General features: G+C 58.8%; 2 protein-coding genes across 5 annotated transcripts in view; one reads left to right on the forward strand and one right to left on the reverse strand.

Moving 5' to 3' along the window:
• The window catches only part of PTH1R (parathyroid hormone 1 receptor), a 21,475-nt gene extending 16,515 nt beyond the window's left edge, over positions 1–4,960 (reverse strand). For both annotated transcript variants that reach the window (XM_030811955.1, XM_030811954.1), the window contains exons 1-2: positions 4,780–4,960; positions 3,640–3,762 (exon numbers count right to left, since the gene is read on the reverse strand). In XM_030811955.1, coding sequence (XP_030667815.1) covers positions 3,640–3,714 — 75 coding nt within the window. In that variant the 5' untranslated portion in view covers positions 3,715–3,762; positions 4,780–4,960. The remainder of the gene's footprint in view (positions 1–3,639; positions 3,763–4,779) is intronic.
• The window catches only part of MYL3 (myosin light chain 3), a 26,100-nt gene continuing 12,981 nt past the window's right edge, over positions 3,189–16,307 (forward strand). For 2 of the 3 annotated variants that reach the window (XM_030811958.1, XM_030811959.1), the window contains exon 1: positions 3,189–3,594. The gene's annotated coding sequence lies outside the window, so the exon portion shown is untranslated. Of the gene's footprint in view, positions 3,595–5,075; positions 5,172–16,307 lie in introns of those variants that run through there. The other variant, XM_030811957.1, reaches the window with a different exon arrangement.

Below are 16,307 nucleotides of genomic sequence, written 5' to 3' on the forward strand. Positions count from 1 at the left end.
AAAAATTAACAAAATAACAGAAGTATTTAATTTTTTTTTTTTTACAGAGTCTCTGTCGCCCAGGATGGAGTGCAGTAGCGTGATCTCAGCTCACTGCAACCTCTGCCTCCTGGGTTCAAGCGATTCTCCTGCCTCAGCCTTCCAAGAAGCTGGGATTACAGGCACGTACCACCACGCGTGGCTAATTTTTGTATTCTTAGTAGAGATGGGGTTTCACCATGTTGGCCAGGCTGGTCTCGACCTCCTGGCCTCAGATGATCCGCCCGGCCTCCCAAAGTGTTAGGATTACAGGCGTGAGCCACCGCACCCGGCCATGATTTAATTTTTAAAAAAGAAAGAAAAAGAAAGAGAAAACCCACAGTGAGACATGAGGATCTCCTGCCAGCAGCAAATCTCGTGCTGCTTTGGAGGAAGGAATTCAGTGCAAAGGTCTAAAGATCTGGGTTCAAATCCTGCTGTGCCACAGACTCACTGTGTGATTCTCAGGGCCCTTTCGCGTAGAAATCACAGGGTGAATGGATGTAATGAGAAAACAATCTGTGACAGTTTCTAGCTCAGAATCTGGGGACAGCCACTGTTCTGTACATGTTGGCTTCTTCCTGTCTTTAAAAGCAAGCAACCGGCCGGGCGTGGTGACTCACACCTGTAATCCAGCACTTTGGGAGGCCGAGGCGGGCAGATCACGAGGTAAGGAGATCGAGACCATCCTGGCTAACATGGTGAAACTCCATCTCTACTAAAAATACAAAAAGTTAGCTGGGCATGGTGGTGGGCGCCTGTAATCCCAGCTACTCAGGAGGCTGAGGCAGGAGAATGGTGTGAACCTGGGAGGCGGAGCTTGCAGTGAGCTGAGATCGCACCACTGCATTCCAGCCTGGGCGACAGAGTGAGACTCTGTCTGAAGAAAAAAAGAAAGCAAGCAGCATGGCCAACCTGCCCCCAGAGCAGGCTGGAAAAGGTCCCACACACTCCCAGCCTGTGAGTCCACACCACAGTCTCTTGTGAGTCCTACCCAGTGGTCACATCTTCACACTCAAGGCCTGTCCCATGCTAAGCTCCAGCTTCTCTTGTTGCAGTTTCTCCTCCACATGTGTACATGCTGGGGGCATCCTTAGGAGGACGCATCAAGGACAAGAGTGCCCCTTTGCCTCCTCCTCACAATCTGTGGGTCCATCACTTCCTCTGAACTCCACCCCGCCCCAGACCCCAGGCTCCCAGGTAACTCTTTCCTGTACAGCAGAAGGTGGACCAGCTGAGTCTGGCCACAACCAGTGTCCTCCTGATGGAATGCTCTTTGGCCCCCCAAATGTGAGGTCACTGGAGATGTGAGCCTGGTCTTGGGACCAGCTGGGTAGGTAGCATACAGGTTTGGTGACCTGCCATGAGATAAGGTTGGTGGGCTTGAGGGGCATCGGTGCAGATCTAAAGGGGGGCAGTAGCCCTTTGGGCTCAGGAGAGGGAGCTGGCAGGCTGCCAGCTTCTTGCTGGCCCCAGATGAGTCCAGGGGGCCCATAGGATATTGGATGGGTGAGTAGGCTGCCCCTGCCCTTCAGTCCCAATCTTCTGGCCCCAAAGCCAGGCAGTGTCCAGTGAACTCACATGCCCCAACAAGGTCCTGGGCAGACCGAGCATTGGCATCTCTCCTTCTACTCTCAGACATGGGCCAGGGCAAAGCCAGGAAGATTCTCTGCATATATCTCAGCTTCCCTGGAGAGCAGTGGGGCTCTGGGTACCCATACTCCACACACACATAGAGGCACAGGGCTTGGCATGAGATAAATAACGGTCATTGTGGTTGTGTGATTCGGTCCAGTTAAAAATGCGGACAATAACCTTCCTCTGAGGGTAGTTGGGAGGATTAGACTAGCTAATGTATGTGAATTGCTTAGAATCGTCGCAAGTAGAAAGCCCTACAGAAGCATTTATGAAATACACATAAGAAAACAATAGGCCCGGGTGCACAGGCGCTCACAAAGGCACACACAAACACACACAATTGCACCTCCAAGTCATGCACCACAGCTTCAGACACATGAAGTCACACAGGGACTCAGACACTCACAGTCACACAGACCCAGAAGAACACCATGCCCAGAGTCCCACAGAGCCCTGCTCTGACACATAGACTTACTCTCAGGACACCCACACCCATCACCCTGTCTACCCCTCAGACCGTCACACACCAAACTCCGGGGGACGGGGTTGGTGGTAGTTCTATCCCCTGGCATTCGTCAGTACTTGGAGTGTCTCTGCAGAGGGTGTTGAGCTCCTCTGAACCTCAGTTTCCCCATCCACAAGGACTTGTATGGGGCTATCTTTGGTGGGGATCCTTTGCTGGGGCCAGAATTGTGAGGGTGTAGGCATAGGTAAGTGGGAAGTGCTGAGGACCACAGAGGAAGGGAGAGCCTCTGATGATGGGATTCTCAGGCAGATGTTTCTTCCAGGCCCTCTTTTTTAGAGATGGGGCAACTGAGGCACGGAGAAGGACAGCCCAGGCTTACACGGGCATCATGCAAAGGCAGAGGAATCCCAGGCTCATTAGAACTGCCTGGAGCTCTGCCTTGTGTAGGGAGCTGCTGCTGGTCAGAAGGAGGAGGCTGCCTGACTGCCCTGCTCTCTAGCAGGCAGATGCCCCCACTGGGGAGCAGGGAGAAGGGGCTTTGAAGTTAGGCGCACAGGCAGACAGCCTCCTCAGGAAAGGGCTGGTCCCAGGGGATGGGGTTGCTGTGGAATAGGACTGAGGGGCTGGGACAGTCCCCTTCCCAGAAAGTGGGCCCCAGACCCTGGCCCAGGAGGAGGAGGTGCTGCCCACTCTGTGTCTCTAGCTCTCTGCCTTTGCCTGTCTCTCCCTATTTTTCTTTGCTGTTCTTAAGTCTGTCCACCCCTCCAGCTGGGGGGATCTCTCCTCCCCACCCGGCTTTGTCTGTCTCTCCCTCTAGCCTTCCCTACCATTCTGCTTTTAGGTCACTCTCAGGGAGTGACAGTCTTCCCAGGGGTCTCCTCACTTCCCCACAGGATATGCTGTGCTTCTCCTACAGGGGTGCACTGTGAGGTCAGTCTCCTTCAGGGACCTCCATCCCTCCTCCATGCCACACCACACCCACCTCCTTGGGGAAACAGCTTCTACCCTGGGTGAAGCCAGACATGTGTGCATGTGTGTGTGTGAGGGCTGGAGGGGGCCCCTAAATCCCACCCCCTGCCTGGATGATTCTGACCTCAGACCTACATTCCCTGTGTCCGGGACTGCAACAAAACTTGCAGAAAACAGAGGTCCCCAAAGCAAAGTCTGTGGGAGTACGCAGCAGGGCCAAAGCCCAGCCTTCTGTTGGGTCACACTGTCATCTTCCAGGGAGAAACAGCCATGGTGCTCACAGAAGCAGAGGATGGGGAAACCTCAACCACAAATTTCCAGATTTGGGACCCCAAACGAGGCTTCAGAAATAGGGAGGCTTCAGGCAGCTGGAACCCACAGTCCAGACATCCCAGGGAAAGCAGGCACCCAGGATCCTGGATCAGAGGAGACTCTCACCCAAAGTTCGAACTACTGGGGGAACTCAAGACTGCGTGCGTTAGACCTATCCCGCGGACCCCAGGGTAAGCCCGCAGCCTGTCCCGGAGTGTTGGCGGCGGGGGACTCACCAGCGCGTACGCGGAGCTGAGCACGGGGCAGCAGAGCAGGAGCGCCAGGCCGGGTGCGATCCGGGCGGTCCCCATCGCCACCGCCTAGGGCCGCGTCCCTCGGGGCAGCCGCCGCCGCCGGCCCTGGTGGTGGTAGGGGGTGCAGAGCTGCGTCAGGCCGGCCGCCCCGCCCACGCCCCGGCCTAGGGGACCCCGGCGTCCCGGCGGCCCGAGGCCCCGGGGCCCGGCGCGGGGCCCATGCGCTGAGGGCGAGCGAGGGAGCGAGCAGCGCAAAGGAGGGAGGGAGGGAGGGACAGGAGGGAGGGAGGGAGAGCCGGAGGCCAGGCGGGCGGCGGGCGGGCGCCGAGCGCTGCGGAGCGGCCCGTCTGCCTCGGAGCGGAGAAATCACATCCATATGGCCGGGCCCCCCGCCCCCGGCCCGCCCCCCGCCCCCCTCCCGCGCCGCCTTTTCTTTCTTTCTTTCTTTCTTTTTTTTTTTTCTTTTGGGGAAATGGGAGCTGTGGCTTCGCCCCACGCCCAGTGGGGGGAGGGGTCGGGGTCGCGGTCTGCGGGGGGCGCGCAGGACTGTTATTTTTAGCTCCGCGGCTTTCGCCCGTAGGGAGTCAGGGCTGGGCAGGGGGCGCGTTCTGAGCCGCGCGGGGCGTGCAGTTAGGGGATGCGATCCCAACTTTGCAGTCACACTGAGCCTTTGGGTGTTCCGGCCGCCAGCCCCCGGCCGTTCGGCCTCCTGAGATCCCAGCGCCTCGGCAGCCGCCTCCCGCACCCCTTCCCCATCCTTGGCCAGAGCCCTGCTTGCGCCTGTGCGGCTCGGGCGCGCAGCGGCCCCGACGCTCTGTCGGTCTGCCTGTCAGCCCGTCTCTAGCTCCCCCAGCCTTGGCCTCAGTTCTTCCAGCGGCCCCAAGCTCCGTTTCGGTCACTCCCTCGCTCCCTCCCTCCCCCTTTTCTCTGTACGAAAACATTTGCAAGTTTCCAAAAAAGCCACCGAGCCGAGCGGCGCGGGGCTGGCGACTCCCCCGGGTTCCGAGGAGGCGCCGCCGACTGACACCGAGACAGCAGCCTGGCTGCTCCGGCCAGGCCCGGAGTCGCTCCTCCCCGACTCCAGCCACTTCCCCTCGGCGCGGGTCCCCAGCCCCGACTTACTCCGAGCGCGCCGCCGCGGCCCCCGCCTTGCCATGGATGTCGGGGCCCCCCCGACAGCCTCCCCAAGCCAGCGCCCCGTCCGCGGCCCCGGGGGGACTTCATGGAGCTCTCGGGATATCCCCCGCTGGCCGGCCTGGCCTCCAGCGCCCCCCGCCCGGCCGCCGCTCGGAGCCACCGCCCGCCGCGCGCATCCCTCGCCTCGGCGTCTGCCGCTCCCCTCCCCCCCCGGCCGGGCGCCTCTTCCCTCCCCCGCGCCCTCCCGGGCCTTTCCCGCCCCCACCCCCTCCGCAGCCGCCGACGCGGGAGTGTGGAGAGGCCGAGAGGAGCCTTCCACCCCCCTCCCCGGGACATTGCGCTAGAGGCCGAGGCCCGGGGTCTTACGGCGGCGGGATGTGAGTGCTGGGGAGACGGGGCGGGGGCAGCTGTAACATCGAGACCCGAGCAGGGAACCCGGGACGCCGCCGCCGCTTCATTCTCTTCTGGAAAGCACAGGCTTTTTAATTTTTTTTTCCCCTGATCATCCGGCCCCCGCTGGCGAATAGAGACCCTCAGCCGAGAAGCAAGCCCTCGTTCTTCATGGGCGAATCCCCTGGGGAGGCTGCCTGGTACCCCCGCGGGCCCCCGGCCGCGACGCTGTCAGTCCACTGGGCTCCCGTTCGGGCTGGGTCGGGGTCCCTGGGGAGGCCGCTCGGCTGCCAGCCCCGAGCCCGGCTTGGCTGCTACCGCCCTCCCCCACGTCCAGCCCCACCCTCGCCTCGTCCCCTGCCCTCCGTCCCATCCCAGGCCTGTGGTTCCGCTCGGCCCTAGGCCAGCCCCGACCCCCGCCCAGGTCTGCAGCCACACATCCCGCTCCCTCCCTGCCCAGCGTCTCTTCGGGTCCGGGTCTCCGAGTCTCGACCCATTCGGCTGCTGGCCGAGCCTCTCCAGCTTGCCCGGCCCCAACCCCGGAGGCTCGAGGCTGCCAGACCTGGGGCGCCATCCAGACACCCACTCTCAGGCTTCACTTCCCTCCTCCGTTCCCACCCCCACTCCCAAAAGCTATCGGCCAGCTCGGATCCGCCTGGGACCCTCGACTTAGGGGAAGGCAAGGAGGAGTCCGCGGGCGTTGGGGTTGAACGGGGCGGGATTTCTATGTTTGGCTGGGGAGGGCACGCTGGAGCTCTAAGAGGAGGGGCCCTTCGACCCCAAACCTACTACCTCCCGGTACCAAGTGGGGAAACTGAGGCAGAGGGAGGGGCTGGGGATGCGTGGAGCGGAGGGCTTTAAGGATGGCGGAGGAAGCGAATGCATGAGGCCCTGGGAAATGAGTCTGGGCTAAGCAACAGCCTGTGCTTGCCCGCTTACCAGTTGTGTGTCCTGGACACTACCACTCTTCGGCTGTCTGGACCTCAGTTTCCTCATCTGCAAAATGGAGAGGTTGGCCAGCTGATTCAAGGGCAATGTTAACTTTACTGTTTAGTTTCCACGAGGGTGGGCATCCTGGCCCATGGGCTCCAGGGGCTCTCCAGACTCAGCCTGTGGATATTGAGCTCCTCAGAGCCTGCAAACCTGCCCTCCAACCCTCAGTGCAAATCTGCCAAGCCCAAGCCCTAAGGCCTAGGATCCAGCTGCAGCCACCCTTCTGCTGGCTCAAGCCCATCCAGCTTCCAGACTGCACTCCCAGGTGCATTCCCCATGTATTTCTTCTGCTGCTGCTGCTTTCTTCTTCTTTCTTCTCCTTCTCCTTCTCCTTCTTCTTCTTCAAGACAAAATCTCACTTTGTCACCCAGGCTGGAGTCCAGTGGCATGATCTCTGCTCACTGCAACCTCCACATCCCAGGTTCAAGTGATTCTCCCAAGTAGCTGGGACTACAGGTGTGTACCACCAACCTGGCTAATTTTTGCATTTCTTGGTAGAGACTGGGTTTCACCATGTTGACCAGGCTGGTCACGAACCCCTGACCTCAAGTGATCCACCTGCCTCAGCCTCCCAAAGTGCTGGGATTACAGGTATGAGACACCAGCCTTGGCCCTCCCCATGCATTTCTATGGCTGCCACCCTTCTCTGTGCCCACTGCCCTCATTTCTTGTTCTGGTGTTCAAGGGCTGTGCTATTTGAGGCAGTTTCCTCCAAAAATGACTCTCCCTAACAGGAACTGTCTGCTAGACTCCTGGCTTTCTTCACACATCCACTCTCCTGCCTTTGTCCTTGCTGCTTCCTCTGCCAGGATCATACTCCTCTGCCTGGTGTAAAGGACACTCCCCTCCCTCCTTGTGTGCCCACATCCTCCATTACTGGGGAGGGAGGTTGTGATTTCAGGGCTGCCTCCTATGGTGTGTAGGCTCCTTGGGACGGAGGCCCAGGTGCCAGAATGGACACCTAGAGAACACTTGTGGTTCTTCAGTGTTATATTTTAATGGTCTCAGCTTTATTATGCCTCTGTTTCTTTTCTTTTTTGAGACAGGGCTGTTGGCCAGGCTGGAGTGCAGTGGTGCGATCTCGGCTGACTGCAACCTCCACCTCCCAGGTTCAAACAATTCTCTGGCCTCAGCCTCCTGAGTAGCTGGCATTTTAGTTGTGCACCACCACGCCTGGCTAATTTTTGCATTTTTAGTGAAAATGGGGTTTCTCCATGTTGGCCAGGCTGGTTCCAAACTCCTGGCCTCAAGTGATCTACCTGCCTTGGCCTCCCAAAGTGTTGAGATTACAAGTGTGAGCCACCACACCCAGCACTTTTTTTTTTTTTTTCCCAGACAGCGTCTTGCTGTGTCGCCCAGGCTGGAGTGCAGTGGCACGGTCATGGCTCACGGCAGCCTTGACCTCCTGGGCTCAAGCAATCCTCCCACCTCAGCCTCTCATGTTGCTGGGACCACAGGCATGAGCTACCACACCTGGGTAATTAACAATTTTTTTCTGTAGAGACGAGGTCTCACTTTGTTGCCTAGACTGGTCTCCAACTCTTGGGCTCAAGCAGTCCTCCTGCCTTGGCCTCCCAAAGTGCTGGGATTATAGGCATGAACCACCGCACCCGGCCTATGCCTCTGTTTCTAAGTGTCTCTAAGTTTTATGGTTCTGTGACCACTGATCTCCCACCCTGCTTTCCCCCTTGGTGATGAGAAAAGAACATTAATGGAGGGATTGGAAGGACTGAGAGATAAAACTAGAGGCTGAGAGGAGGAGTTCTTTTCAGATCTGACACCAGGGAAAACTTGCGATTTGGAAACATACTATTTGTACTTGGGAGGACGAGGGTGGGCTGTGGAGAGGAATCTGATGGGTGCTGGGCCCCTTAAGGGCATTCCCCTTGCCATAACTCACGTGCCTCACCCCAGAGTCCCCTGCTGGACATTCCACAGCTGTGGGTGGGGCCACAGATCATCTCTCTCACCCTCAGGCCTCTGGTTAAAGTGCTACCATGAGGGTGGGGGTGTCACACATTAACTGGTAGCACCCAAGCACCTGGCAGAGTCAGCTTGCCCTTTTTGACAAGCAGGCCCCAGGGGCTCAGAGTTAGTTTCTGGTTAGTGTCAGGTCAGTGTTAGTTTCAATGGGGTTTGAAAAGGCCTGGCTGGGGGTGGGGAGTAGGAGTGAGTCCCTGTCTCTAATCCTCAGGCTGGGGCCTAGGAGGAGGAGCCAGGGTGGTCACTGGATCTCAGAACTGCAGTAGGGGGCCAGACTCTGGCCCCACTGCTGCTGGTGTGGCAGCCCCAGGCTGACAGGCCTCTGCTGCAGCCATCCCACTGTGAGTAGGGCTCTGGCCAAGGTACACAAGACCCTGGGGCCAGGGTGGGCATCAGACACCAACAAGCAAGGCAAGAGGCTCAGCTCTCTGAGCAATGCAGCCTGGCCTCCCTCCCTCAGAAAACCCCTTGCCCAGACCAGGGATTCTCTGGGACTAATGCCTCACATCTATTTCTGAGTCCTTATATTTCCCCAGTGCTTCATCCCAACACTAGCCCCAAAGTCAGACTGCATCCAAGCTTAGCCCTGATCCCAGACTGAGCTCTATCTCCATGATGAGCCCCAACTTCGGGCTGAGTTCTTATCCCAATCTGATTTCTAGCCCCTGGCTGAACTCTGACCCCAGGCTGTGCCTCCACCCAGCCCTCAACCCCAGAACTCTCTCGGCTTCTAGGCCCCTCTGGAAGCTTTTTGAGGCAAGAGGCCAGTAGGGGAGGGGATGGCCAGGCCATAAGTGAAGCGAGGTGCCACTTTTACAGCCATTTCGGCTGCTCATAAACACCCCCTGACACCCGGCTGAGTCGCTGGAGGCTCCCATGGCAGCTGGCTGGGCAGCCCCCTCCCCTTGCAGCAGAAGCATGGCTGCCTGGCTTTCTTGCCTCTCGGGAAGGTAAAGGGAGGGACGATGGGGGCACCTGGGACCAGCAGGCTCTGTCCCAGCCAGGGAGCACTCCCAAGGCTCCCAAGGAGCTAGAGGTATGGGCCTTCTGTCCCTGCTGGCCTCATGGTTACAAGCCCCCTGCTGTCATAACACCAGGTCCACAGATGTGTCTCCATGCAGGCACGTCTTGTCTGCTCCATAGCACAGCCCAGGTACTTAGACACTCATCCCCAGGGAAACCACAGACTTGGGCCTCCCAGCTGTGCTCAGGCCCCCAGGCTCCCCTGGCCCCCACTCACCTGCAGCCCACGGGCCTTCCAAGTCGGGCCTAAAGCTGCAGAGCAGACTCAAGTTGGCCACGGGGAGGCCATGGATAGTCCCTGAGCAGCTTCTGTGGCTCAGGCCTAAGCAAGGATAGTGCTGCTGGGGACAAGAAAAGGCCTGAGTCAGAGCTTCCACTTGAAAAGAAAATTAATTACTTTTTACCAAGCCCTACACTGGCCCAGGACTTTGTCCCAGGCCCCTAGTCAGGAGTAGGTGGCAACAGAGGCAGATCCAAGTGTGCCAGTGTTCAGATGCCCAGGGCTGGGCCCTCCCCTCAGCATCCATGAGTCTGCCTGCCAGGTAACCGGGCCCACTCAGGCTGCCAGACATGTGTGTGTGTGTGCCTCAGTAGTCCTCCCCTTGCCCTGCCACGTCTCTCTTTTAGTCTCTGTGTCCCTGTCTGACCCTCTGGTCCTTTCCACATCTCAGGAATATCAGGCTGCCACGAGGTATGAACACAGCCCCTACTAGTGACTTTACTCAAGTTTAAGGCACCCAGAGAAATCAGAGGGGGGCTGGAGGTGGTTCTTGCCTGTGTCACAGGCAGGAAAACTGAGGCCCAAGAAGGCCTGATCTGCCAGCACTGGGTACCCAGTGGCTCCTAGATGGAAGAGATGGGGGGGCCCCTCATTCCACTCCAGCCCATGTCCTGACCCCTACAGCCCCACAGCCACCTCATATCTGACTCCTGGTGAGGAGTCAGTCAGGAAGCCCTCTCTATCTGCCTCCCAGGCCCTTCCAGGCCCAGGGTCTGCTTAAGCCGTCACAGGTCTCAAAGGCAGGGGGCTGTGGGCAGGATGACCTCTCTCTGTGGGTCTGTAGAACGAGCCGTGTTCAGAACCAGGGCTGGTTGCTCAGGATGAAGATGTGGGCAGACAGGGAGGCAGAGACCCTGCAAGATCCCAGAAACCTCACCCCCAGGCCCTGTGACCCGGCTGGAGGCTGCCCTTCTGCCTGAGCCCAGTCTGAGCTGGTTTGTGTCTGGAAGTCCTAGGCTCAGCCTGACGAGGTATAATGATTCACGTGGCAGCTGCCACTCAGCACATTCCAGCCGTAGCCCCCAGTGCCCTGCATGTGAGGCAGCTGGCCCCAACCACCCCCAGCCATTGGGCACATTCCTAGGGTCCCCCTCCCTGGGTCTTCCAGGCTCCTAGGGAGGGTACCACTCACTAGAGTTTCCAAAGTACTTTTTGTTTCACAAGTTAGACAGGGAGGCAGGGAGCTCGGTGATACCTGGCCTCCAGGTGGAGGAAACGGGACCAAAGAGCAGAATGGACTGGCCAAGGGACATAGTGAAACTATGACAAACAGCACTTATGGGGCTCCTGCCCCAGCTACTCTGAAGTGCACTGCTCCAGGGGGTATCCCGGGACACGTAGGCCATTCTGTGACCAGGCCAGCGGGGGTCAGTGGGCAGTTGTGCCCAAAGGAGGGAGAGTTCCCCTGTGCTCTCTCAAGCCTCCCTGTTGCCCTGGCTCTCGACCGCCAGAGCCTCTCCCTCCCCTGAGTCCACATGCACTGCCCTACCCTGCCCACAGGCCCGGTCCTCACTGGCCAGGGAAGCAGGAGGCTGGGGCCTGTTCTGCTCTGACCTGTGGAGCCCTGAGCCAGACACCTTCCTGCTCATGGCCCCAGTTTCCTGATCTGTTGTTAACAGTTGGGCAGTTTCAGGCTCAAAGGGATCTGTAAAGTGCCCAAGCACTTGGGTCTTGGATGCAAGCAGACCTGGGAGTCTGAAAACCTGAAGGCCTTTCTCCCCTCGAGCCTTGGGCCTGCCAGTTTGTGTTCCTCCTGTGGGCCCCAGCCCAGGGCTCTGGGGGGCAAGTCTGGCCCTCAGCTCCGGGGACAGGAAGTTGTATTTTGGTCCTGGGTCCTGGGGAAGAGGCAGGGGGAGAATGGCAGCTCAGACCCAGCCATGTTTACTCGGGCCCGGCCCCCTCCGAGCTCAACAGGCTCCCATTCATTGGGAGCCCCATAAACCCTTTGGGGCTCCCTGAGGTTCAGAACGCCTGGATGCCAAGGCTGGCTGCCGCCCCCAGACCTGCTGGGAGCCGTGGGCAGCAGGTGGGGCATGAGTGAGGCATAAGTGGGATGGTGGGTGGGAGCCTGAGACACGCCTGAGTTTCCAGATATTTGGAGTGGAGTAACAGTTCTTGCCCCAAGCACACTGTGGAGCAGTTGGGAAATCCAGGGAGGTGGTGGAGGTTGAAGGGTTCCTCCCATGGCCATGGGGCCGTCAAAACTGATTTCTCTTAGATCAGGCCCCAGAAGGGTGTCTCCTCAGACTAGGCTCCTGAGGGCATGTCCTCAAATCGCACAGCCCTCAAGGCAAGGCTGAGACTGCTGTGTCCAAAGCAGAGCTGATGTCCTTGCTGAGGCCACATCCCTGGCCTTGGGTTGTTGACAGTCCACTCCCTGGCAGCATGGGCATGGGTGTGCATCCCACTGGAGTAGGGCAAGTTTCTGGTCTGTTCCTCATCCGTTCAGCAAGAGGTCTTCACTGGAAGGGGAAGCACTGGGATTGGATGCTGAGGGATGGGGCCCTCAGGTCCGCATCCCTCAGTGTTGCATGTTGTCACCTTTGTGCCCATTTCTGTGCTTTCTTTAGGTGAGTTAGAGCACCGTCCCGTGGTCCCTGGAAATGGAAGGGAGGCAGCAGCAGTGTTCGATGGGAAGAACTGTGTCTTGGGGATCCAAACCTTGTCCAGCTTTCCCATGACCTGGAAGCAGTTCTGTCCCCACTCAGGTCTTCAGTTCTCCCTGCCACAGACAGGGGTTAGAGTGGACTCTCTCCAAATCCACCCCCAGCCCTGCTGTTCCCAAGGGCAGCTCTGAGGGAGATCCCTGGTGGCATGGTGGCGGGAAGTGGGGTAGGAGAAAGGCCTCCCCACCAGATTCCCTTTCAACGGTGCCCCCACATGCCCGGGCAACCTGGCCAGCCACTGGGGACACTGGTTGGGGGGCCAAAGCGGGTCCTGTTTCCCAGATGCCTTCTGGGTGGAGTGTGACTTCCCGCTCCAGTGGTTGTAAAATCCCCAGAAGCCTAGTGCGTCCCTAGTGTATGTGTGGGGGGGTCTGTGCCTTGGAATACCCCCTCCCAGGCGTGTTTGACACGTGTTTCCGCCTCTCCCGGCATGGGCTCCCGCTGCTGCTATTTATAACCTTTAAGAGCTCCTGCCGACTGCAAAGTTTTCTTAAACTCAAAATATCACCGAGGTCCCGGGCACGCGTTCCAGAGGCCGGCTGGGCCCTGCGGTTTGAAGGGAGGAGGGGGCCAAGAAGGAGGAGGTGGTGGGGAGGGGGTTAGCTCAGACACTGGGTTCTTGCCGGGGGCTGTGGCTGGGAGCCCTCGAGTGGAGAACCCCTAGTCCTGACACTCCTGCCCTCTTAGGCCTGGAGGAACCCTCTGTGTGGGTGGTCCTTGGTCGTGCCGGGCCAAATCTCTGGGCCTCAGTTTCCTCTCACTCTAAGTGCCTCAGGGGACACTGGCTGGGGCAAGGCAATGAGCTGGCAGACACTGGGAATGTCTCTAGGGCTGGAATCAGGGCTGTGTCTGCCCGGCCATCCTGCAGGCTGCACCGGGCCTGGCCCAGAGGCACCGTGGACATTGGCTGAACTGGCCGGAGAGGGGAGGCACTTGGGGAAGTTTATAAAACCGTGTATGGGAAAGCAACATCCAGAGAAGGGCAATGGCGTGCCAGAGGTCACCCCGCTCATCCAGAGCAAGTCTCCAGGCCTTCCGATACCCGTGCCCTCTGAGGTGAGCCTCTTTGGAAGAGGCCGAAGGGCTCTCACTGGGCACAGGTGGGTCGCCAGTGTGGAGGAGGTTCTGGGCATAACGGGAGGTGGCTAGGCATAACTCAGATGCCTCCCTGAAGCTGGAGGGGACACTGGCAGCCGGTCTGGCCCAGCGAGGTCAGAACTCTGCCCAGTCACACACCCAGCTCCTGCCTGCCCTGACCTCTGCTCTATCTCTGGGGCCTCTCTGCCTCTCGGACTAGTCATGACCTTTTTGGGGAGGTCAGTGGTCTAGGCTTCCCCCAGTCCCACTGCACTCCTTTCCTGAGCTGGTGTGGGGGCTATGGAGGCAAGGGACTGGAGCACTGAACTCAGGGCCATCCAGTACATCCTGTCCTCACAGCAGCACCCTCTCTCCGCACAGCTGGCTCCGGAAGCCACTCCTGGCCCAACGAGGAGAGCTGGGTTCAAGATGGAAGGGTGACCACCCCCGCCCTTCAACTCAGCGGCCCGACATCAATTTTCCCAATCAAGCATAACCACACAGGGCTCCTTGAGGGTGGAGGGGGGCAAGGAAGTGATGACCTCGCAAACAGAGGAGGAGGAAGAGGGGGAGGAGGAGGAGGAGGAGGAGGAAGAACAACGTGTTCTGCAAGCTCAGCCCTGCCTTCCGTGGCCCCTGCATGCACCTTACTGTGTGTTGGGCTCAGCTGGGTGATGCAGAGACTCGAGAGTTTGGGGGAGCCAACTCCCTGCCTGGCCCCACTGCCCTGTGTTCCCATTCCCTGAACCCTCCATGAGCTCTTGGCCTCTGGCCCTGCACTTCTTGCCATCTGACTTGTCCTTCCCTTTTCTGCCTGGGTGGCTCTTGTATGCCCTCCAAAGGCCCCCTCCTCTCTGAAGCCTTCCTGGATCTGCACCCTTCAACTCCCAGCAGAGTGAGACCTCAGACCTCCTGGTTTGACTAGAAAATTTAGCACGGCATGATATGCTGCTGCCTCTGTCCCAACAGACGGCGAGACCTTGAGGACAGGGGCTGGGTTATCTCTGTGGCTCTGCTGAGAAGCCTCCATCTCTGGGGCAGGGCACACCTATTGGCCAGAGCTGTGGACTCCAAACACCCTGCTCCCTTACCTCTTTGTCTCTCAGTTGCCATGGGTAGGCTCAGTTTCCTCATGAGCAGGTCCCAGGAACAGAGACAGATCCCTTCGTTGTTGGAACACTCACTGTCAGAACGTTTTCCTCCAAGAAATGTTATGAGATGGAATCCGCCTGATGGCATCTTCTCAGAAAGCCAGGGAGCAGCCCCGGGGGTTGAGCTGGAGCCTAACCCTGAGACAGGAGCTGAACCTGGCGCTGGCAGAGAGGACCCACCCTGGACCCCGATCCCAGACCAGCCTGGCTGTCTCTGCAGCTGCCGCTGTGAGACCGTGGGAGTGGGGAGACTGGCATGTCCTCTCTGTGGACCCCAAGGTCAGGCGAGGAGGGGCCTGAGAGGTGGTGGCGGCTCCTGGCAGCCACAATCAATGACGGTTTCTCCTTGTTTTCCTGCCCCTGGGAGCTGTATCTCCAATGATTCTAGGTGGGGCAGGGGCCACGAGCATGCTGGTTGGGGGTGGGCTGAGGGAGGGGTCTGGGGGCCCTACAGCATCCCCTGCTAAATCCCCCAGAGAGGCTGTCCTGCTTATGCTCTCAGACCAGGACTCCCGAAGTCAGGGCCTCCCTTTGGATGGATGCGCTCACTGTCAGGCTGGGCTCCCTCGGGGCGCAGGAACTCCCCAGCCCCTCCCAGCTCATCTGAGCCTTGGATGCGCCCCTCTGTTTACGCAGAATTCCAGCCAATTGTTCCCCTGTTGTCTTGGCTTCAAGCTCCAGCCCTCTGCCCCTCACTGAGACCTGGCCAGGGGCACAGGCTGAGGCAGTGGGGAAGGAGGACACTCAGGTCCAGGGATGCCCTACCCTGACTGCACTGGGAGGACCGTGCACCTGCTGAGCCCACCTTTAGGGAACTCCCGCCCCACTGTGCAGGTGTGAACCCTGAGGTCTCCAGAGGGGAAGAGGTTCCAGGAGTCAGTGAAGGGGCCAGCACCAGAACTGAGTTCTCCATCCCCAGCCAACCCAACCCCCATCCCAGGACCTGTACCCTCATCTGCTTTGCATGGGAGGATGATGCTCCAGTGTCTCCTAACATTCCCCCCAGAACAGTTTCTCATCCAACCCAGCTCCAGACCTTTGGGGCACAGAGGCATTTACCTCAGCCCTGGCTCTAAAACCGCATGAGGCTCCCTGGAGCAGAGGGCTCCAAGGCCAGATGCTGCAGAGAGCTGGGCTCCTGGCCTCACCCTTACGCGTCTGCTCTAGGCTCTGCATTTGGGGGTTCCTGTGCTGGTCTGAGGGGGTTATTACACATTCCTGGGTACCCGTGAGTCTCTGAACCTGCTGTGGTCTCCCCACAGCCCTCAAGGCTGACCTGATGGGAGCTTGCCTGTCTCCCAGCCATCTCTCCTTCCCTTTTATCTTCCCTCTGCTTGCACTGGGGTCCAAGATCTGGGAAAGGAATGGGTCGGGAGCCTTCCAGAGAGTCCTTTCCCACGAGAGCCAAGCTCTGACCCCGTCCTTATCTGGCCCGGATGTGCCAAGAACAACACAGATGCTGAAGCTCGAAAGCCCCAAACCAGGACGCTGACCTCCCCGCTCAGCTACTCTGCTTGGGCCTCTGTTTCCCCTTCTGTGAACAGGGTGGGGTGGGGTGGGAGGAGGCAGTGGAAAGGTCCCAGATGTTCAGACACACACGTTCACACACAAACAGATGCGGACACTACTGTGCCAGGCAGGCCTGGTAGGGTTCCCTGATTTCTGCTGCCTTCAGCCCTGCTCCTCCTTCCCAGTGCTCATTTCTGCCTGGAAATTATACCTGGGTGTTCTTTCTATACCTGTGAGCTAAAAGATGTGGTGCATTAGGTGTATGTGGGAGAGTGCATGGATGTGTATGCAAAGGCATGTGAATGTGTGTATACATGTGTACAAAAGCATATGTGTACAAAGGAGTGTGGAAATGTGTGCACAGGCACGTGGACATGCATGCAAAGGTTTCTATGAAGCATGAGGATATGTGGTAAAGGTGTGTGGTACAGCGTGCCTGCT

The sequence above is a fragment of the Nomascus leucogenys genome, chromosome 4 (genome assembly GCF_006542625.1).
Source record: "Nomascus leucogenys isolate Asia chromosome 4, Asia_NLE_v1, whole genome shotgun sequence".
Lineage (NCBI taxonomy): Eukaryota > Metazoa > Chordata > Mammalia > Primates > Hylobatidae > Nomascus > Nomascus leucogenys.